Below are 23,009 nucleotides of genomic sequence, written 5' to 3' on the forward strand. Positions count from 1 at the left end.
TGATCACATAGGCCTCCCAAAGTATAGGGTATCTGCAAGGCATTAACTTTCGATTCTGTGAAATAGAAATCACACCAAAACAGACTATGTTGGTCTTGGGATACTTGATTTGACTTGAAATACTGTTTAATGCTTACTGTTTGCTTTGGGTTTCGGGTCTTTTATGGGTGAAAATAAGCAGTTGAATTCACACTGATGATATACTTACTGTATATATCACTGAGCCTTTCTTAGCCACAGCTATGTTGTGGCCTTTGACTATAGGCATATCTGACTGGTAAAAGCCACATTTCTCTCATGTCTGACCTTTTCTGAAGAAATTAAAGTAAAGAGACATGAATAAACAAGTTCCTTTAAAATAGAGATTGAAGAATAGAGAGAAATGTATCCAGTAATGCCATAGCATGATGAAGCAACGGGTGTATGTTCCTTCTCTTTAGAGATCCACATGTAAGCACTCTGAAACAAAACTTTTAAACACTGTACCATGATATCATTGCTAACATTGTTTTTATGCCTAGTGTTAAATTATTCTATAAGTTGCTAAAATGTTGCCCTGATATGATGCAAATGAGAATACATTTCAACATTCTGCTTGTTGAACAAACTGGTTGTCTTATATAGTTGTTTTCCTAGAGTGTATCACTGCGGATACAGAATCCTCTTCAACACAGCTGAAATGCAGAAGGTATGATAGCCTATGAATCTGAAGGGGAAAGAAACCTTTTTAATTCTCAAATCATGCAGAATCTAGTATGAGGTCACTGGCTCCATTGTGTGGCCAAATAGGGGTACTGCATGACTCCATACTAAGCAATTGAATTTCATTCTCCCTTGTCCACATCCATGCCTGGCCTTGACCATGGCCCCGAACCCTCAACTCTTCCAGGCTTGTGTGTGTTCACTACTAACTGTGTGTGTGTGTGTGTGTGTGTTAAACGTGCTAGCAGTTCCTACCAGAGCAGGGGTGTCCTACCCTGGAAATTCCAGAGTTCTCGTGAAAGCACAATTGAATTGTCTCTGCGAGATACTCTGGCAATGAGTAATGATGGAGGTTACTTTTACCCCTTGCATCACGAGGAACCAATCACATCGGTGTATCTGATAAGGCGGGCCATGAGGCGAGCTAAACAGATGACGACAGCGCTGCAACGAATCAGTCAGTAAACATTGGTCGTAGTGTTATCCAATTGCGTGCAGTGAGATTTTCAAATGTATGCTTGGTGCCGCCCCTTGAGTTGGGCCATTTTCATTATTCGTGGCCAGACCCTTAATCTTTCTAGATTACCAGGGTCTGGATTTTCCAGGCTAGGGGTGTCCCTCTCTACCTTCGAAAAGTGAAGACCCAGCTCAGAGACTATCTCCTCCATAGATATATATAGAATGGCTAGATGTCTCATGGCGGAGTCTCCAACGGCATCACCGGCGGCCATCTTGTCACAGACAAGCTATCTGGTGGGCTCTGTGGTACCTGATGGCTCTTCTTCTGCTAAAGGCAGAACAATGCCCCCAGGCTATAACAATGACACCTTCAGTTCAATACCTGTCATTACAGTGGACCATTGAAACACAATGTTATGAGTTAGCGAGCTGACTGTGGCAAGATGGCCGCGAGGTGCGGACGTCGACCTCCATTGGCAAGCAGCGCGGACGAGACATCTAGCCATTCTGTAGCCGATCTCCTCTACCAACAACTAGACATTCTAATTCTAGCACATACCAATTAACTATCCCCCACTTGACTCTTGACTTTATGTGAGTAGTAGCCTACATATTGCTGCACTAACGTCATGTCCTTGTCGCATTGTGTACCTTGATTTTTTCCCCTTTTGTAATGTCGTTGCGTAACAAAATTTTGCCACGCCTCCACTTCCCATTAACCTGATAACTTAGTCGAGGCTCACCTGCCGGCACTGCTGCAGCGGGAGTGTACCTATGTTCCCCGGGTCCTATGTTCCCCACTTTGTATGGGACCGGGGAACATAGGACCCTAACCCCGAGCGGGGAACATAGGACCTGGGGAACATACAGTATGGATGACCCCGCTGCAGCAGTCGTTCTTGCTCGCAGCAGCATCGGCTTTTGCTCGCAGTAACTGCCGGCTTATTGCTCCCTTGTTTTCAAGCAAAACTTGCTGCCCATTACATTTGTCTGTTTACAGACTTTCGTTTGCGATCTCCTGGAGTGAGGCAGTTTTATTTGTTGCATTTGTATTAGAGCTGTTCTGTAAGCCCACACAGTTGAGATACATGCAAACATGTATGCTAGCTGAGGCCACTTTGTTTTCCTGTTACCTGTTTCTAGCTGTGACGATTCTGGTAAATCAGGCTTCCAGTTTGTCCTTTGTGTTTCTTTGGTAAAGTTTCCTTTAAAATTGGGTTAACCAAGTTATTGTCCATCTAAAGTTGTTTCATTTAGATTGTTTCAGTATATGCCTGTATTCCGTGATATTTTGCGTTGGCCAGCTTATAACTTCCAACACGTTATGTTTCCCTGGCCACTTTGTTGTTTTATTAGCAAGCATACTAGCCTTTCCCCCATTGCAGGGGGCAGCCGTGGTCTATTGGTTAGCGCTTCGGACTTGTAACCGGAGGGTTGCCGGTTCGAACCCCGACCAGTAGGCATGGCTGAAGTGCCCTTGAGCAAGGCACCTAACCCCCACAAAAGAGATCAAAAGAGTATATATATACTTATATACTACGTAGCTAAAGGCTACGTATGTAGTTGGTACTAGGCAGGGCAATGAGCCTACCCATTCTTTTAAGATTGGTGCAGCCACCACTGCAGCAAATGATGGTTTGCCCAATCAGGCTGTCTAAACTTGACTGTCTTCATTCTCCCGTTGAACTTTCTGACTTCTCAGCGAGCACTGTCATCATCCTAAGTCGCAGGGTCCTGGCCAGGGGCCCCAACATTACTGGCTTTGTTGGGGTGCTTAGAGATCTCACCGAATGCTGCCAGCACAGGCAGTCTGGTGCGATCCAGTGGAGCACGAGCCAGCGACCTTGCTCAAAATGGTATCTCCGCTTAATTATACTCATGCTGTTCTGGCACTTTAATTGTAATATACTCGTAGCTAGGGTCCAGTCTGGTCTGCTTATATCGCGCAGCACTTATTCTGTTGTTTGGCATCTTGCCCTGCCTCTGCCAGTGCAGCCAGGTCAGGCACGATCTGACGTTAAGCTTCCCGGGTGCCCGCAGTTCTCACTCCGGGCTGAAGTCTGCCAGCGCAGTTCTCGTCCAGCGTGATGCCGTGATGCACTTCACGACCAGGAGCAGTAATGCCAGCGCAGTTCTCGTCCAGCGTGATGCCGTGATGCACTTCACGACCAGGAGCGGTAATGCCAGCGCAGAGCCACCATGTTCCCAAGAAGCTCGTCAGGACCCTGACTAGTGACCTAGACAAAGTGTTCTCACATTTATTCTATCTGGTGAATTTCGGATAGTGAACGCTTGAATTAGCATTTAATACCAACTTTAATCCTACCAGAGATTTTTGTACCTGAACAAATATATTTTGTTTTGTTTGATTCAGATCCATAACTAAATTATTTTTATAAATAGAAAATAAAATAGGACCAAAAACTGATCCTTGGGGGACACCCATGTTTACTTCTAATAAGGACGAGGTACAGTTATCTAATGACACACACTTCCATTAAAGGAAGCGATCATGATTGACTATGTATGGCAGTTAGCTGAGTGCAGCAGATGTGTTTTGACATGTGTAGGTCAAAAGGTCAAGCCGCATAATAGATTTATAGGATTTTTTCATAGTAAAAAATTATATAAAATCAAAGAGTGGGTTTTTGAAAAAAGAAGCTATGTGTACTATGTAGAGCAGTTAGCTGAGTGCAACAGATGTGGTTTGACATGGGTAGGTCAAAAGGTGAAGGCGCATAATAGATTTATAGCATTTTTTTAATAGTAAAAAAATAATATAAAATCAAATAGTGAGGTTTTGAAAAAAAGAAGCTTTGTGTACTATGTGGGACAGTTAGCTGAGTGCAGCAGATGTGTTTTGACAAGGGTAGGTCAAATGGTCAAGCTGCATAATAGATTTATAGCATTTTTAAATAGTAAAAAATGTATAAAATCAAAGAGTAGGCTTTAGGGAAATAGAAGCTTTGTGTACTAAAAAGGGCAGTAAGCCGAGTTCAGGAGATGTGTTTTAGGATGGGTAAGTCAAAAAGTGAAGCCGCATAATAGATTGAAGTCTTTTATCAGCATAACAATTTCATAAAATCAAAACATGGGTTTTTTGACAAAAGAAGCTTTGTGTAAACATATTAAAGGCCTCGTTTAAAAATATTAAAGTTAGTTTGACACAAACTCGACCCTCGTAGTCAGTGCTAAATAGATTTTTCGAATGTGTCGAATATCCAACGTCCAATATAAAACCAACTTTACCACGCTTCAGTGTTACCACAAATGGACAGCAGGTGGCAGCTTCTACTCACCATGACAGTTCAGGTCAAACGTGGCCCGTAAGAGGAAACCTCTTGTGCACCTGAACACATCCTCTGCCATTCACCAAACTGCAACGTTGACTAATTCTAGGTCGATGTTGTCCTTAGATATGTCTGATGTCTGTGATCAGTGGACCACGTTAAATGTGCCGTTTTTAGGCTACCGAAGACATTACTTTAAATATTTCTAACATTGGCAAGAAACTTTGCTAGACAATGTAAAGTTAGCCTAACTGTTTAGATCTATCGTCGCATGTCTGCAAAATTTCCATATTGCCTTGCTCATGTGTGTCTACCATTTCACTTCACCAATATGATTGATATGAACAAGCAATATGATTTCCAAACAGTTAAAGTTTGCCATTTTAATAGCGTATTTAACAGTTTAGGTATTCAGGCGCTAATGTTGCAGTGCGCAGCCCCCTAGTAGTCTAGATTCAGAGGTTATTATATCTACTTTTGTTGGCATACAGCTTTTAAGCCAACGGATGGAACAATATGCTGATACTGATGTAGGTGAAGATAATTGAGTTAAACAAAATACACAAAATGGTTGAGTGCCACGGGGAGAATAATGACCGAGGGATCCAACGGGGAAAAAAGGTAAAGAGGTACAGCAGAAAAAATAGACAACTCCTGATTAAGGAGTAGGCTAGTAGGTTTTGTTTTGCGTTAGCTACCAGCAGCCAAAAGATTCCTTCAAAACTTACCTACCTACCTACCTGCTGGCTTGGCTGGCAGTGCCTGCATCCGATAGAGATCTGGGTCTGACAACATGCAAAGGATCGAGGGGAGGGGAGTGGAGCGCAAAGCAGAAGAATATAGAAAGGAGAGGGGGGAGCCAATAAGACACTCCAGCAGTCAGCGGGACAGGGGTTCAAGACAGTCTACACAGGGATACATCACGTAAGGGAAATACAGGATTAGGGCATAGTGGAGCGGATTTAGGTGTTGTATAGGCTATCTGAGAGCTTTGGAGCAGTTGAAGTGAATGTTTGTACCCGCTGCGAGCACAGGTTTTTATTCAGTAATTACTTTATTTTAAAGGGCATTTCCAGCAGTGAAAGTCCACTTTTCCTTCTTGGAGACAAACACTGAGAGAAACTAGTCAAGCGCGGAGAAAGTTTGGATTGTGACAAAGTTTTCGGACTGCGTACGACCTCAAGAAGAAGGGGGACATCCAAGATGCGCACTCTGTTTCTACTGGTCCTGTCTTGCCTCCTGTGCGCCGGACGCTCGCAGAAATTCTCTGCCCTCACGGTAGGACTGAAGTCTAACCAGCGAGCGGCAAATTACGCACAGATAGCCTAATTCTACTAGCATTTCTGTTTGTAAGGGGGAAATGGATTTAAACGTGTCTGTCATTTGATGTAAGCAAATACAATTCGGCGTGATTTCATTTTCGACTTGGGAATGGGGGGAATTTGTCCGGCTCCCTAGAGACTTTTAGGCAAGTTGAAATTTGTAGGTTGGTAGGTCCTGTTGGAAAACACAAATAAAAAACTAAGAAGAAAAGAGAAATCAAAAGTATTTAAACAATTAAAATATAATTGCGATCTACCAGCAGACCCTGACAAGAAAATCCGTAATGCTCTCCAGGAGAAATCAGAATAGCATGTGGTTTAGTTTAGTGGTTGAATTGTCCCAACATTTTAGCCTTAGCTTTATTCAAGTGGGTCGGGAATTTAAATGTGGAATGTTTTACTGGGACAAAACATGAAAGAAACTAAGGATCGTCTTTATATCCCACGAGACTAGCGCTGCAGATTATTAGAAAGATATGCGAAATTTAACATTTGAACACTACAAATTAAGATCGTTTGCAGACACCAAGCATGCATCCATGTAGGCTACGTCATTAATAAACAGCTCAACTCATAGCTAATATGTTTTTTACTACAGTATTTCGATGGCATTATTCTTTAAACTCTCAAATTCTCCCCCCTTATTTCTGCTCAACTTGAATTACATTTCTCCACACGTAGCCTACTTCATCAGAAAGTTGGAAAAGCAGTGGCAGGACAGTTGACAGCCAGATTTCTGTGAACATTGAATATTATTATCGAGTATGAGGAGATTTCCTGACAGCTAGGAATCTGTCCATAGACTCAAGCCTGTGCCTACTGGGCCACAAGAATTGGGCCGGTGTTGCTGGCAAGAAGGGCATAAGGCAGCTGGCAGGCTGGCCCAACAGAGGGGGCTTTGGAGGGTTGGTGAGCCAGGGGATTTACATAAGGCCAATAACACGCTCACCGCCTGCCAAATAGTTTTGCACTTGATTGACATTGTGGGAACAGACCATTCTCTGATCCAAAGGGCCACAACAGTCAATATTTGGGTCTGACTCGGATAAATTAATTGATCAAGTTAAGCAGGTATGCCAGATTATAAGTATTTTACACCTTTTTTGTTTAAACTCTGTTCATTTTAATTTTGAGAGGTATGTGGCACCTACTGAGAACAGAAGGAATTCTTTCTAAAATTGAAACTGTATTTCAAAAATGTCCAAAAATTGAATCAAGGTTCTCTCTTATGAGGGTTGCATTTCCATTGGAGTTTCATATCTTTACTGCCTGACTCACCACCAAGCTCCAACCTTGTGTTCTGCTCCTGGACTGATCTAATTTTATTTGTCCGCTTGTTCTATCAAGTGTCATGGCAAATTCAGAAATTTTTGTTCTGAAGGTATCCAGTGAAATGTTCTCTTCTGGCAGAATATTTAGGTGCTTTACTGGAGCGTCTGGGATTTTCCTTTCTCTTGGATCTGTCTTGTCGACTGTGCCTATATCTGTCTGCTCTGTTAGACCATTACACCCCCAAAGAAAAAAGGAGAGGAGTAAAGAAGGAAAACAGCCCTGCTCTGGTCTGGTTGTCTGCTGCTGCGGCTGCGACTGCAGTGTCTCAGGCCGAGCCCTGTGTGTACTGGCCCTTTCTGGGCTTGTCTCTTCTTACTCAGCCTGACGGTGCTGATGGGGTCGTTAGTGGCATTGGGAAAGAAGAAGCTCCGCAGCTTGCCAGGGGTTTCCTGTTGGCCAAATCGCAACGGCTTCTGCTGCTGCTGCCACACAACTCAACCGGCCAACTATGTGGCAATCAAAATTAGGCCTGAACTTTGGTGCGGTTTCTCTTGGGTACCTGCTGCTGCCACACTGGGATGGGGAGTTCAACACACATGTTATTGTTTACAAAGTTAGTGGTGGTGATGGGTGGGGGTACAGTTAGGCTTGCTGCTTTCTCCGACAGTCAGAAGGCCTGGAGGGCCTGAAGTTATGGCTTCTTATCAACAGGCTCTCTCTGGAAGAGCCAGGCCCTGCCACCGTTTCTCTTTCTAGCTTTTTTTGTGTATCTGTGTGTGTGTGTCTGTGTGTGTGTCTGTGTGTGTGTTTGTGTGTGTGTGTCTGTGTGTGTGTGTGTGTGTGTCTGTGTCTGTGTGTGTGTGTGTGTGTGTGTGTGTGTGTGTGTGTGTGTGTGTGTGTCTGTATGTGTGGGGGTCCCTGATGGACTCCCTCTGGAGTCTGTGCAGCGTCTGTCCTGCGGGATCGTGGCTGATCGCGGGCGGTCGCATGAGCAAGAGCGCTCTGGGGGCCGGGCACCGCCAGTGCAGCACAGTGCAACGCATCCCACCGGCGCAGCCAACTGGCAGCGCGAGAGAGGGCAGGGGGGCTCACTAGACATGGACCAGGGATAAGGGGACGGGAACGGGGAAAGAATGCTCCGTGTCAGAGCTTTGGCCGTGTGATTTAGTGTGGGGCGCAGCGGCAGCCGCCCCCGCTGTCATTATTTATGGGACATGCAAGGATGCCTCAATATCCAAATGGAAACAAATGGCTGTGAGTTGTTAACCCAGAGGTGGAGGGGTCAGGCAGCCACTCTCCAGTCTGCCCTGGGTGCTGTGGAATGTGGGAGGAAGCTTTGCATTGTGCAGGCTCACATCTGCAATCTGCAATCACGCTGATACACACACACACACACACACACACACACACGCACGCACACACACACACACACACACACACACACACACACAGTCCAATCCCAGCCCACCATTCCATCAACATGCACAATAAACAAACAAGGCCTTCACATTAGGCTCAGTGTTCCTCTCATATCTCCCAGCCCCCGAGAGGAAGGAGTATCAAGTGCCACTGCAGTCTCAGGACTCCGCTCTCAACCTGCCTGAGTTCCCTTATGCTTTCCCTGCACTGCTTTGTTAGTGACAACCAATTGTATGTCTTGGTCCCAAAACCAGCAATTAGATTTCATGACTCTGGGTCGGCCAGATGAACACAGTTTATCCATCTCTCTCTCTAGGAGTCATACCAGGCCAGCAGTGTGGGGAAAATTAAGATGGTGCCTTTGCTTGGATTTTAAATTAGTTTTGATCCATGCAACAGCAGAGGATGTGGTTGTAATGTCAGCATCCCAGGCAAGTCTGACTGTACGAACCTTGGACCATTGTCTGATCCCAGAGACTGAGAAAGTATGCCCTAAGCAGTTTTTCCTGAGTGATATTCCATGAGAGTTGTGTTTGAGAGAGAGAGAGAGAGGGGGAGAGGAAAAGAGGGAGAGAGACAGACATGCTTCTTTATTAGAGATGAAGCAGAAAAAACAGCACCATGAAGAGGCCTTTGCTCTTATCTGTCCAACAAAAAAAAAAAACATCCAAGTTGGTTGAACATGACCTCCCCCCCCATGTCAAATGTAGCCCCCATACATACATAAATCCATGCACCTGCATGGAAGGGAAAAAAAAGATATTTTTTCAACCGTACCCTTTTCACATGACTACCACTGGCCCTTTCACAGAAAGCGTTTCTTTTCTTCTCTCCTCCCTTTCTCCTTCTCTCCTCCCTCTCTCCTTCTCTCCTCCCTCTCTCCCTCTCTCCTCCCTCACTCCCTCTCTCCTTCCCCTCCTCTACATCTTTCACAGCAATTAAACGCCTTCGCCTTTGATGGAGTTAATAGCCTGGTTAAAAAGCTGTCACTTTCTTTCCCTTTCCGCCATGCTGGTAACTAATGATTCCCAGCAAATCCCGGCGTTCCTCAAGGAAGCTCCCGCCGTGCCGATTGAACACGTTTTTGCCGCGGCTCACAGCCAGGGCCCCCGTCGGGCCGTGGTTGTGTGAGAGGGGTCCTCTCGGGGGGCCTCGGGAGTGTGGGGGGGCTCTGGCCCCCATGGCCCCTCAATATGGCACAATGTGCTCTCTGCTGGAGTCTCGCCTCCAGATCCTTCCATTCAGACCCGCAGTGTCTGGGCGCCGGGAGGGGGTAATAGGATTTGATTAGTGCGCTGGTGGGTCCTGAAAGAAAAAAACTGTCAGATTTCTCTCAGTCTCTCACCCTCTCCCACCCTCCCACCCCCACCTCCCTCCCTCCCTCCCTGCTCTCACTCCTTTTAGCTGCTGGACTTAAGTCCTCATAATTGTTTTAGCTGTTCAGCACTCATTTTCTTTTTCTTTCTTTTTCTTTCTTTCTTTCATTCTTTCTTTTTTCAGGGTGGGAATGGACACACATAACAAGACAAAGGCAGCTGTGGGGACTCAGTAGGGTGGGGTGGGAGAGGGGGATAGAGACAGAGACTAGAGAGAGAGAGAGAGAGAGAGAGAAGGATTCAAGCCTGAACAAGCGGCTCTTTTTTCCCCCTTTCGGGTTCTTCTCCTCCGCCTGCGGTCTCCCTCTCTGGTCCATGCCTGAGTCATAAGTCATGGCAGAGGAGGCCTGCTGCTGCTGCTGCTGGTGGTGGTGGTGGTGGTGATGGTGCTGGTGGTGCTGGTGATGGTGGTGATGGCGTTCATCCATCACTGCCACCTCCATGCCTTTCCGTCCCCTGGGAGGCTGCCCTCTCTGTCGGATGGGGTTGGGGGCTGGGCTGGGGTTGGGGGCTGGGCTGGGCTGGGCTGGGCTGGGCTGGGGTGCTCCAGAGTGAGATGTCACCGGAGAGTCGGCCCCGACTGTCCACCACCCCCCCACCCCCATCCATCACTGCAGGCTGACTGCTGGAGGAGGGAAAACCAGGCACCAGGAATGAGTAGCCTGCTACATAGGCATGTAGTAATAATTACAGGCATATATTTTATATATATATATACTGTAGATAGATAGATAAATAGACAGATAGATACTGTAGATACTTTATTGATCCCCAAGGGGAAATTCAAGGTCTCAGTAGCATACAGACATCACACACAACATGCACTTACAGCAGAAAAAGTAATATAAGTATAATATATATATATATATATATAATAATGTATAATTCTATTCAAATTCTCTTAGATTAGATTACATTTCTATTAGATTTCTTTTGGATATATCCATTCATATTAGACCTCACAGGATTTCTATTACCTTTACAGTTCTACAAAGATTTCTATCCCTCCCTACTTCAACCTACTACTTCAGTCTCTTTCCATTTAGGGCGCTGAGCGGGATTAGCAGTATGACTCTGGAGTTTTATTCTGTACTTCTGGGCTTCGTGTGAACAGAGAAGTGTGAACAGTGCTGGGCTATGTGGCGTCAAGAGGAGACTCAAGATGACTGACAAAGGAACGTTTTGTTCGGAAAATGGCTACAGCCAGACATGGAAAGCTATAACTGTTCTCACCGCGTTACATAGCAGGCGCTAATCCTCTTAAACGCCACACCACGCTCTTTATCCAAACAGTGTTTAGCCAGGGCTCTCTCCCTCTCTCGCGCGCGCGCGCGTTGATTTGCTGATTGAAGGCAAAGTTCAGTCCGCGAGGTTCAGAGCAAGTTTAACAAGTTTAGTTCGTAAACGCTCTTCATGTTGGACACCTCATGTGTAGAAAGTCTTTTGTCTAAGCTGTCAGCTGGGTAGCCCCCCCGCCCTGGCTGGCTCTTAGTCCAGCCGGATCACTGGCCCGGCCCGCTGGAGGCCTTGGCTGTGGAGGGCCGACTGGCCGCGGCGGATGGCTGGACAGGGCAGATCATGATTGGAGCTGATCTTGGCTGGCCTAGTTTGGTGATTGGTGAAGTTGTTTTTCGTACAACTCTTTTCATGCTGTCCGCGCCTCGTCAGGCGGGACTGGAGAGCTGTGAAAAGAGGTGGCTTTGCAGCGGGGGTGGTGGTAGTGGTGGGTGGCTGTGTGTGTGTGTCTGTGTGTGTGTGGGTGGGTGGATGAGGGGGGTTTGCAGCTGCAGGCCCACCAACCCAAAACTAGAGCTGTTCCAGCAGGATGATTGGGAGGCTAAAGGGGTATGAGGGGGTCTGGGGGTGGCAGAGTTCACTGACCCCAGACGACGGGGGACTGTCAGTCAGAAGCATTGGCACAGAGAAGGGAGAAGGGGGGGGGGGCAGTGATGGCAAGGGGCTCTGGGGCAGTCCCAGACCTCCCAACCCACTCGCAGACATGGCCAGCAAAATGACAGCCTTTCATTTGGATGTTAACATTCATGCATTCATGATCGCGCTCCGAATTAAGTCGGGGAATAGAGGAAATCAGACATTCTGGGGGTGAGCGAGTGCACGTAGCTGTGGAGTAATTCTGTGAGACGAGGATGGTGGTGGGGGTGGTGGTGGGGGTGGGGGCTGTCTGGAAGGAATTAATGGAGTTTTGTCGTCTTTTATACACTCTCATAAATGAAGGACACACAAACAGGCTGGACAGAGAAAAGAGGATGCAACCTATTGTGAGTGGTCTTTGTCAGGGGCGTGTTGACTTCCGCTTTTTTAGCCCCTCGGCCTGGAACTTTGTCCTCCTCCTTAGCCCTGCACTTGTTGCAGTGTGCTTTGAGAGGGTTTTTCTTTTCTTGATCCTCCGATAGGCCCCAGTGGGACAGGGGCCACTGGTAACATGAAAAGGTGCATAATTGAGAAAATAAAGAGACAGAGAGAGAGAGAGAGAGAAAGAAAGGAGGAGGGGAATTCATTCATGCCGAATGTGTTTGAGCCAGCCTCTCCCATCGCATTCATCCCTGGCTGATTTATGATGAAAGATGAAGAGAGCCCCCCCTCTCTCCACCCCCCTCCACCCAGCTTGGCTGAGGGCAATACCAATAAGCACTCATCCAGGTGCAGACCCCCCCCCCCCTCCAGCACTCTCTCTTTCTCTCTCTTTTTCTCTTTTACTCTCCCCTCCTCTCTCTCCTTTCTCTTTCCGTCTTTTTCTCTCCCTCTCCACTTTTTTTCTCTCTCTCTCTCTCTCTCTCTCTCTCTCTCTCTCTCTCTCTTTTCTTTCTCTGCCTGTCTAAACACTGGAGGCCTTCTCCAGCCCTGACTGTGGGGAGCTCATTTGTAAGACGTCAGAGACGGCTAATTTCTTCAGACTCTGTAATGATTCGGCCCACCAATTTGTAGAGAATGTCTTCTTTCTCCCAGGTTGATGGTATTGATTTATACGACAGAGGTGACTTGAGAAAGGTATGTTTGGCTTCTAGCCATGGCATGGGGGTGATTTTGCAATGTTGAAAAGGGAAATACCTTTAAGAGCGTTCATTACAAAGCTAATCAGTAGGCCTGGTTTATCAGTAAATGCAATAAATCTGTGATCACGTCGTTATCAGTTTCATGTAATAGGCAGGGTGGGTAATGGCCAATACACAAAACCCGTGGTCAAAACACAGCTGTGTTAGTTAAAAACACAGCGTTAAGCCCCTGCCCCCAAACTGTTTTTGTACAGATTTTTTCCCCTCTCGTCTCGTCCCATAAACATAGCAGCAGTGCCCAGAGCCATGACTGCACTTTACTGACACAAAACGCACACACACAGCGTGTGTGTGTGTGTGTGTGTGTCCCTGAGCCAGTCATCCAGGCATCCGTTTACTGTCTCTTCATTCAGCAGAGGGGAGCAGTCAGTCAGTCAGTCAATCAGTCAGAGTAGACCGCTGCTGCTGCCGCCACTGCCGCTTTTGTCCGGTGCCAGCAGGGGAGGTCTCATTTTGTGGTCAGGTCCAACACAATGGCGCCATTCACACAGGTGATCCGATGTGTTCAGACGAGAGGACATGTTCCTGTCCGTAGCCGTACTTACTGTTACTCTTCTCTCACCTGGTCATTGTGTGAGTGTATGTGTATGTGTGTCTGAGTGGGAGGGGGGCAGTTTGCACAGGTGTTGGGAGCAGCAGCAGACAACAGTGAGAGAGGAAGTGTCACATATGTCCTCATCTGATATCTCACCCCGTACCCCCATGAGACAAGACATGGCATGGTCGACCTGACTGACAGGCCTCTCCCTCACCATTCAGCTGTGCAACACTGAGTCAGAATAGGCCAAGTCAACATGAGGACATTTCATGCATTGTTTTTGGGTGCAGTGTACAATTTGTTTTTTTTGTGTGTGTGTGTGTGTGTGTGTGTGTGTGTGTGTGTGTGTGTGTGTGTGTGTGCATGTGTATGTATGTATGTGTGTGTGTGTGTGTGTGTGTGTGTGTGTGTGTGTGTAGGAAGCAGATACAATATGTAGCTTAGAGAAACAGTGGAGGAGACATTTCAATGAAAACAAAAAGATACTGAATCACTTCCGTCAGAGTGACTCACAGTTATTCTTCTCCTATTCTTGCGCAGAGGCATTTCCATGGTTCCAAAATATATTCTCCTATACTGATGTCATGGCTTTTTTGTCCTGGTTTGGTAAACGTTTCCAAAAGTATTCCATCATAGATGCCGAGATGTGAAAGCTCTGTGTGAATAACAGTACCTCTGTGGAACGTATAGACTCTCTCTTAACCTCTTCCCTTTCTCTCTTTCTCTCTCTCTCTCTCTTTCTTTCTCTCTCTCATTCTCGCTCTTCCTCCTTTCTCAGTTTTTGCGAGTGGAGCAGGATAAGGAGTGCAACATGGACTGTTCGAGCCCCCAAGCCGCCAGGCGCTCGGACGGACGATGCTCACCACCTCAGCGAAGTTCCTCCAGCGTGGCGTCAGCGACCCAGCTGGAGGTCATCCGTGGGCCGTGCAAAGGTCAGGTCACAGGTCACGAGTCACGCTTCAGCTGTGCTTGCCTCGGCCCCACTGCGCTCCAAAGGGGTCACGCCACAGACTTCGGGGGTTAAATTCATCGTCGGATAATTGATGCCGTTGTGAGCTAGCATGACAACCCGGGGGTGCAAGCGGGGGCCATTTGGAGAAAGAGTCTTAAAAAAGAAAAAAAAGTGGGGTAAAAAAAGGACTACCAGTCTTTTCCCTTGACTGTGCACTTCTTCCTCCAACACCATCCAACAAAACGGATTCTTTTACAGATAAATATTTGTGCTGATAAATCATGCCGGGGTGTTTTATGTTATGATCACAGGCCTGATGACTCCGCAGGCCTCTCTGTGGTTGCTTGCTTTGGCCAGACCAGGGGAGCTGCTGGAGGCTTGCGTCCGCCGACTCGCCGTTAAGGTTACCGGGGTTACCGGGGTTACCTGGCAGAGGCCCGCACATGACATGCATCTGTCATGTGATACATAGTCTTCCATGACTATGATTTTTCTTTTCTTCGTTTTTTTTTTCTTTTTTTTTGCGGGATACCACCGCAGCAGTATCCATTTTTGCACTACATTTTAATTTCAGTGCAAGTGAACCGTATAGTGAGAGAGGGAGAGGAGGAGAGAGGGAGAGAGGGAGAGAGGGAGAATAGACATATTCATATCGAAGGGGAAAGTTGGGTGGCGGGCACTGAGAACCACTGGTAGTGTATGGAGGTTGAACAGCTCACAAACCACAGCATTGTGTTGGCTGGGGCAAGAAGGCTCCTTGTGTTGACCCCCCTCCTCCCTCTTCTCCTTCTCCTTCTCCTCACCCCATCTCCCCACTCTCTTTAACTTCCAACTCTGTCAGTTCATCATTCAGCAACAAAGGACAATGCCTTATTCTTATTCGCGTGAATAGTGATCAGGGACGGAGAGAGTGAGAGAAAGAGATAGAGAGAGGGAGAAAGATAGAAAGAAAGAGAGGGAGAGAGGGGAAAAAAGAGAGAGAGAGAGAGAAAGAGATAGAGAGAGGGAGAAAGATAGAAAGACAGAGAGGGAGAGAGGGGAAAAAAGAGAGAGAGAGAGAGAAAGACAGGGAGAGGCATGTAGCAAGAGACACTGGCGATAGTAACTGAATGAGAGAAAAAGAATGGAATTGAGATCCCCAGCTCCAAAACCAGAGCAGAACAAGATCCCCAATGACCCCTTCCATATTTCCCCTGAGGGATCAAAAAAAAAGTTATAAAATGAGGCAGCTGAGGAAAGAAAGATCCAGAACTTTCAGCGCACTCGCTGGCATGCCCGGGCACAGCAATGGGCTCCTCATAGCCATACGAGCCCACAGAGGCCGCGGAGGGCTGCCCGCCTGTTGGTGCCAACGCGGAGGGCAGATGATTCAGCTGTCAGTTTTTCCAGACGTGTGCCTCTGGTCGGAACCTTGCATGCAGCGCAGGACGGGGCTGGAGTGCTGTTTTTCTTCTTCTTCTTCTTCTTCTTGTTTTTTTTGTGTGAGAGTTAGAGTGTCTCCCTGTCTCCGCCTTCTGCCGGGCCAGCCTCCCTCTCTCCTCCCTCTCCCCCTCCTCCTCCTCCCCTCTCCTCCCCTCTCCTCTCCCATCCCCTCTCCTCTCTCCCTCTCCTCTCCTCCCTCTCCTCTCCCTCTCCCTCTCCTCTCTCTCCCCTCTCCTCTCCTCCCTTCTCCTCTCCTCCTCTCTCCTCTCCTCCTCCAGGCAGGGGGCCAGCTGAAATAAACCAGCACTTGCTCTGCTCTCAGCTCTGGTTCCCCTCAGCTGGACAGGGGCATGGCATGGCACCCGTGCCACGAGGAGTGCACCCCAACCCCACCACTGGCCACTCACCTCAAGTGCCTCCGACGGTTTTAGAATTCGACCCTGCTGAAGAGAGTACGGGTATTGCGTCATTGCATGAGTTTCCTTTAGTCTCAACCGAAGCCATTTTTTTTTTTTTGTGGCCTGTGTGTCATACTGTAGGCAGTCAAAGCACAGACATCCGCTATTTGCTAGTTAGCCTGTCATTCATGGTCAGTCATCCAGTAGAATAAATAGAGCAAGGCAGAAGTGGTTAATATCCATCAACATGGAGGGAAAGACACTAAACGAGGACGTCGCATCTCAGAAATGCTCAGAAACCCAGATTCCAGTTGTCTCATTTGGGTGAAATGTGGAGATTTTGCAACCATTTGGAGAGGTGACTACCATGACAGGAGGAGGATGCCAGTTGAGAAAGAATTAAAACAAAGTCTGCCCCCTTCCTCTTCGTTTTTTCTTTCCTCTCTGCATCAGCTCTTTCTCAAAGCTTTCTGGAACATTCTTTCGAGAGTGTGTGCGAGCCACTGAGCTCCTTGATGCTTTTACCACGCGACCGCTGGGCTGGTGCATGGCAGGCCCTAATAAGATTGGGATGTTGGTTCCTTTCCCAGCCACACGCGCGGGCCGCCGCTTCCGAAACATCTCGGATGATTCACCCCCCCCATCACTCACCCCCATCCCACACACACCCACACCCTTTGCCCCCCCCCTCCCCCTTCTCCTCACAGAGTGAGTGGCTAAATATGAATCTCTTTCCGTTTTCCCTGTGACTTTCCTCTCTCCTCATGCTCAGTCTGCTCCACCACAGTCTTCTATGATTTAGGGCCGCATTCATCAGTGCTTTCTTTGCGGTCGGTGTGCCTAAAAAGTCCACTTTGTGTTGGATCAAGTGATTGGGCTCCTTTGATGAGCGCTGTAAAACAGCAGAACTGTATAAAACAGCTGTCTCTGCCGAGAAGGAGACATGGCTAATGATATGTTTCATGTAAATGAAGATGAATGGAGTGTTCAGAAGCAATTCTAGCGTTGGTGGGACAGCACCAGCATTCAATTTTGACATAAAAGTCCCTTTTGACGTACCCTGGGTCCTTCAAGTACAGAGAACCAAGTGCAGAGTTTTTTGTCATTTTGGATAGACCAATTAAATGTTCTGGGACAGACTGACTAAATTGCTTGTCAAGGCCTTGAGACCCTGAGAAATGCTTGAATTAGTGGCCACTAGTGAAAACAGAGCCTCCTTTGGCAGGCCCTGCTTATAACCTGGGAGTAACCTTCTATAATGCTGTCATTTTCAGATGCGTCGAGGTGCGTGGCTGAAAAGAAATATACAGAGCAGCAGGCCAAGAAGCTTTTCCCACAAGTCTTTGTGCCTGTATGCAATCCAGATGGCACATATAGTGAGGTAAGGGTGTGTAATGCAACAATGTCCTGATGGAGAATAATCTGATGCTTTATTGCTATAATGGCTTTTGTTGGAATCTTTTAAAAAACCTCTTGTAATTTGATTTGTCATTTTCCATTTAATGATTACGTGTGCTTATTATACACTTAAACAGTATGCTTTTATTGTTGTAAACGTAATAAATGATTCTTAAGTGACAGATGCAACAATATCCATCTTGACAGATTTAGTATAGTCTTGATGTGACAGACGAATTTCCTCTAAACTCAGTATTGTCTGTTGACCGGCCCTTAGGTCCAGTGTCACAGCTACACAGGTTACTGCTGGTGCGTCACGCCCAATGGCCGCCCCATCAGTGGCTCAGCTGTGGCCAATAAGAAGCCCAAATGCCAAGGTAAGGAGAAGAGGCTTTAGAGAGGATCTTTCTGGAAACAATATTAAACAGAACATACAGCGCCAGCGCATCAACATTAACACACACACACACACACACACACACACACACACACACACACACACACACACACAGTACACCGCACAATGTACTGATTCACCTTATGGGTAACTCAAATACTGGTGGGCATGTTGTCTGTGTGGATTGCTAGGAGGATCAGCCAATCCAAATGAACGACATAATTGGGGACGTCCTTTAATGTGGCATCTAATTGGCTTGTTTGTGAAAATGTGGGTGGAAGAGAGCACATGTTGGACGCCATTTTGAAAGATGGCAGCAGCCCACTGGGTGTACAGTATTTGTGGCTGAATTAGCTAGCTTAGCACCTAGCATTGGAGTGAATGGGGGCGGAACGTCCTCACTTTCTCCAGTTCTATGTAATATCTCTGTGGTTTTAACACACCAGTCTGCAGTTACCTGAACTACCAGGAGTTTGCAGACTATAAGCGAGCCAAGGAGGGAGGACACTTATGGCATTGTATTTTTTCAGGGGAAGTTACAATCCATCAAAATTGCTTAATGAGTTTCGAGTCCCACATCCATTGTTCTTAAATGATGTGCTATTTGCGAGCAAAAAAAACTACAAGGAACAGTTGTAGTAGCATTGGGCAAGAGGGTGAAACCCCTGGCAGAAATCTGCGCTTGTTCTAGGGCGGCTGTGGTTGCCAAACAATCTGCTAATCAGAGACACATGCCCATGTGTGCTGGCTGGTCCTGGGGCTCAGGAACCATTGTCGTCTGAAGTGGTCGCTGCTGAGAGCCCATCGCTGGAAGCTGCACATGCCTCAAGCGTGCTTTTTGCATCTCTGCACCGAGGACCGTTGCAACAGTGCGCTTGTGGTAAAAGATGGGGTCTATTTGATGACATTATTGTTTGCAGACATGATGAGTTCATCAGATGCGAAGAGCCCAGAGGCTCACTTCACTGCAATGCAAAGTGTGACTCTGGCATCAGGCCGAAGCCTCTTCTGCTGCTCAGAGCCATGTGATCACTCTCGTTTTGTAGCATTTATTCTCCAAAGCATGCAGGAATGCTCCTTCGAATCCATATGTCTTCAATATACCCCTCGCAGACAAGAATGCAGGACATTAAAACCTTCTGCTGAATTGGCAAGTGGAGCTTAGCACATCTATTGTTAAGATGCAGAGAGGCTCAGTACTGTGTAATGCACATGGCAGGGAACACTGAGAAGTTTGCTAATGATCGGTTGTCTTTTGCAGGGTCCAAGCCTGAAAGAAGCAATCCGCGAGAGCCAGCCAAAGGAGGTAAATACCTTCAAAGACTTATTTGAATTCTTATGTAAGATCAGTAAGATCTCTCGAGCTCCTGGTGTTGCCCAAAGGTGACCTGAAGTGTGTGTGTGTGTGTGTGTGTGTTTGTGTGTGTGTGTGTGTGTGTGTGCGTGTGTGTATATATATGTGTGTGTGTGTATATATATGTATGTGTGTATATATATGTGTGTGTGTGTGTGTGTGTGTGTGTGTGTGTGTGTGTGTGTGTGTGTGTGTGTGTGTGTGTGTGTGTCTGCGAGAAAGCAGTTGGTTGCGTCCACGCATCCTGTGGTCACCTGTTCCAGCTTGCCAGCCGTAAGTCCCATTCCCACTCGATGGGAAAACCATTTATCCAACGTTTATGAACTGCTGTGACGTGATGTGGGAATGCACATGGGATTATTGGGATCAGTGGGATTATTTCACTGACACGTGGGATCGTGCAAATATGAAAATATATAGGCGGCGTCAGGGGTGCAGGGGGCGGGGCAGGGTGCACCAATAACAGCCTTTTCTTTTTCACAGTAGCCGAGAAAGTTATAAGAGGCAGCCCAACTAACATTTTCCCACAGGTCGATGCGTTTGTCTTGGGGAAAGCAGTTGGAAAATTGTGCATGATATGTGTTGTTTTGATTTTCTTTACAAGGGTAACTTCCCAAAGCAGTGGAACATTCACCCATTCTGTACAACTATTTTAGAGGAATGGAAGAACCCATTCTTTCTGTGTGTGTACATGTATGTGTGTTTGTGTACACATGTGTCTGTGTGTGTGTGTGTGTGTGTGTGTGTTTGTGTGTACGTGTGTGTGTGTGTGTGTGTGTGTGTTTGTGATAGAAAGCAACCCTTGTTTGTGTTAGCATGAGAAGACACCATTGTGTTTAATATTGCACAATAGGAAGAATTCTAATTCCTGTATACAGAGTTAGTGGAGTCTGATTACGGTAGAAGAGATGTTAATGTTTCTCTCCCCTGTGCTACGAGTTCTCTAGGAATTCTGACAATTATATCTCTTGTCTATCTACGTATATATTTATCCCAAAGGCCAAGCATGCATGCAGCCTGAAGCCAACCAAGTCATTATCCATAGATCAGCCATTGTTGCTGTCGCGATGGCAGTTGCATTGGCCAGTGACTGATTGCGGTTTCCTCTAAATTGGCCAGCCAAGCAGGCCAGACAGAGGAATAAACTGTAGATTTGTGGTCTTCTGGCTCTGGAAATAGCTGCTGGAGAATCAATATTTTGCTTATGCCGAGGCTCAGAGATATTCCTCCCTTCATAGGTGGCCTCTGTGTGTGTGTGTGTGTGTGTGTGTGTGTGTGTGTGTGTTGTGTGCTTGTGTGTGTGTGCGTGCATGGGAGTCTGTTCTCGGGTTCCATAAACAGAGGACTTAAAAGAACCGGGGAACAAATTGAGCCAGGTCCCCTCTCCATACGGTTCATGGCGGAGAGAATGTTATTGCCGCAGAGCATATCTTCAGTTTATCTGCAACGCGGGCCAATTTTGTATCAGCGCAGAGAGAGAGAGTGATTGTGTGTGTGTGTGTGTGTGTGGGGGGGGTTAACTAAGTGGGTGGGAGGAGAGCAAAAGGTGTTGGCTACATGGTCGGAGAGAGAGAGTCACGTCAGTGTGTTTGTGAGCTCAGAAGATTCTGGAATGTTTACCCGGCTCTCCATTCATTCTCCCGTGCAACCATGCTGCTGGGTGTGTGGAGTGTGTGTGTGTGGGGTGCTGGGTTAAGGCGGTAAGTGTGGTCCAGGACCCCTTCCTCAACTTCCCTCCCTCTGCCAATCCCTCTGTTCCCCAGGGTGGCCTCTACCCTCCGGCTGGCAGGCCAGGACGTGACCCCTCCGTGAGGTTAACCACACCTGTGGCTTTGGGGTTTTCCTCCTCTCTATCCCCAGGCTGCAACCAGCATCTTTCCCAATCCCTCTCCCAGCTAAAACAAACAAAACAAAGCAGGAGAGAAAAAAACGTATAAATAAAACAAAATAGAAATAAATAAAGATTAAAAAGTTCTAACACCTCCATGGTTGCCGTGCTTTGGAGCTCAAGTAATTGTTTCATCTGGAACATGTGTGTGTCTGGTTGTCGTAAGGCTCTTTGGCCCGCCGTGCCTCTGCTCCTCTGCGGGATTTCATCCCTTTGAGAGCGGCAGACTGATAGCGACTCCACAGATGGCCGCCGCCAGCTCAAAGCTCAAACTGGAAACGATTTGGTGGCGCTGCTGTCGCGCTAGTCTGATTTATGTGGTCCCTTTTGGTATTTTTTGAAATAGTTGCCGGTTTGAACTGCAGCCATGTATGTTGATGCAGTCATGATTGAAATTGTTTTGGGCTGCTTGGTGATGAGATGTGATGGGTGTTGTTTTTTTCTTTTTGTAATCTAGGACTCAACGTTAATTTTCCTTTCCAGATTGAAACCACTATTATTGTTCTACACTATTTACCTCACACCTGACCTCCTCCCCTCCTCTCGTCCTGTCTCTGCACTACACCTCCATGACTTTTTATTTTACCCTCTCTTTCTTTCACTCTTTTCTATGGGGAACATTCCCTCTATCTTTCCCAACCCTCTTCAAGCCAACCCCCCATCCACACACCCCTAACCCCACCATCCACACATCTCTACTCCTCTATCTCTAACCTCCCACTCTATCCACTTCCCTTCCTTACCCTCTCACTCCTCTCTCTCTCTCTTTCTCAACTCCTGGCCGGGCAATGTGCAAATCACTGACAATCAGAGTTGCGTTGTGACAATCTAGCTTACTCTCATAATTGTAGTTTCCCTGCAAATCTTTTCCATTCTAAATGCAGATGAGTCGGAAGGCCTCGTCGTGGAGCCGCAGCCCTCGGTCGACGAGGAAGGTGAGACACTGCCGCTCTTCCTCTTTCTCTCCTCCTTTCACCACCACCAGCATCACTATCATCATCATCAGATCGCGCTCTCATCTCATCTCTCATCACAACTGATGTCTGTCCACTGAAACATAAACTGGGAACCGTCCGTGATCATGTGTTTTTGATTATAAATGTCACTGTCGTCATAAATGCACAACATACTTTAATTTCCCCTTGGGGATCAATAAAGTATCTAGCTATCTATCTATCTATCTATTTATCTACATACTGGACGATAATGATTTATATTGATTTTAATGTACCGCTTATCCTTACAGATATTTCACAGTACCCAACCCTTTGGACAGAACAGGTCCGCAGTCGGCAGAACAACAGGACCCGAACACAAGGTTGGTCATTTAAATCTGGACGTGCGCTGTTTCTTTATCTCCTCATTTGCAAAGCACTTTGAATTCTCAAAGTGTATGGACTGAACCGTAAATACAATCGCCTTGCCTTGATGAGTTGTGTAAGGCATTCCTGACTGTACAGTGGAAGCTGTAGCAGAGGATGAATGTCAGAAGAGAGAGAGAGAGAGCGAGCGAGAGAGAGCAAGGGGAAATCATTGTCATATTTGATAGATGAGATACAGCGGGCTTGAGTTTCAATCTGTGTTGTTTCCAAGAGAAGAGTGTGATTTCACGCTGAGCTAAAACAAACTCTGCGTCTGGGGTCCCATCACTCATCAAGCGCTCAGCCCTGGGCTCCATCACTGAGCGCAGCCTCCTCACCTTCTCCCACAGTCAGGTGCTGGAGCGCCATCAGCCACCCACTGGGCCC

General features: G+C 46.9%; 1 protein-coding gene across 6 annotated transcripts in view; it reads left to right on the plus strand.

The window, feature by feature from the left end:
• Positions 1-5,339: 5,339 nt before the first annotated feature.
• smoc2 (SPARC related modular calcium binding 2) overlaps positions 5,340-23,009 on the plus strand; it is a 32,216-nt gene continuing 14,546 nt past the window's right edge. For 2 of the 6 annotated variants that reach the window (XM_048270595.1, XM_048270597.1), the window contains exons 1-8: positions 5,340-5,729; positions 14,231-14,384; positions 17,499-17,605; positions 17,900-17,999; positions 19,281-19,325; positions 19,596-19,646; positions 22,146-22,196; positions 22,508-22,579. In XM_048270595.1, coding sequence (XP_048126552.1) covers positions 5,655-5,729; positions 14,231-14,384; positions 17,499-17,605; positions 17,900-17,999; positions 19,281-19,325; positions 19,596-19,646; positions 22,146-22,196; positions 22,508-22,579 — 655 coding nt within the window. In that variant the 5' untranslated portion in view covers positions 5,340-5,654. Of the gene's footprint in view, positions 5,730-14,230; positions 14,385-17,498; positions 17,606-17,899; positions 18,000-19,280; positions 19,326-19,595; positions 19,647-22,112; positions 22,197-22,507; positions 22,580-23,009 lie in introns of all 6 variants that reach the window. The other 4 variants (XM_048270598.1, XM_048270601.1, XM_048270599.1 and 1 more) reach the window with 2 other exon arrangements.

The sequence above is a fragment of the Alosa alosa genome, chromosome 18 (genome assembly GCF_017589495.1).
Source record: "Alosa alosa isolate M-15738 ecotype Scorff River chromosome 18, AALO_Geno_1.1, whole genome shotgun sequence".
NCBI classification, from domain to species: domain Eukaryota; kingdom Metazoa; phylum Chordata; class Actinopteri; order Clupeiformes; family Clupeidae; genus Alosa; species Alosa alosa.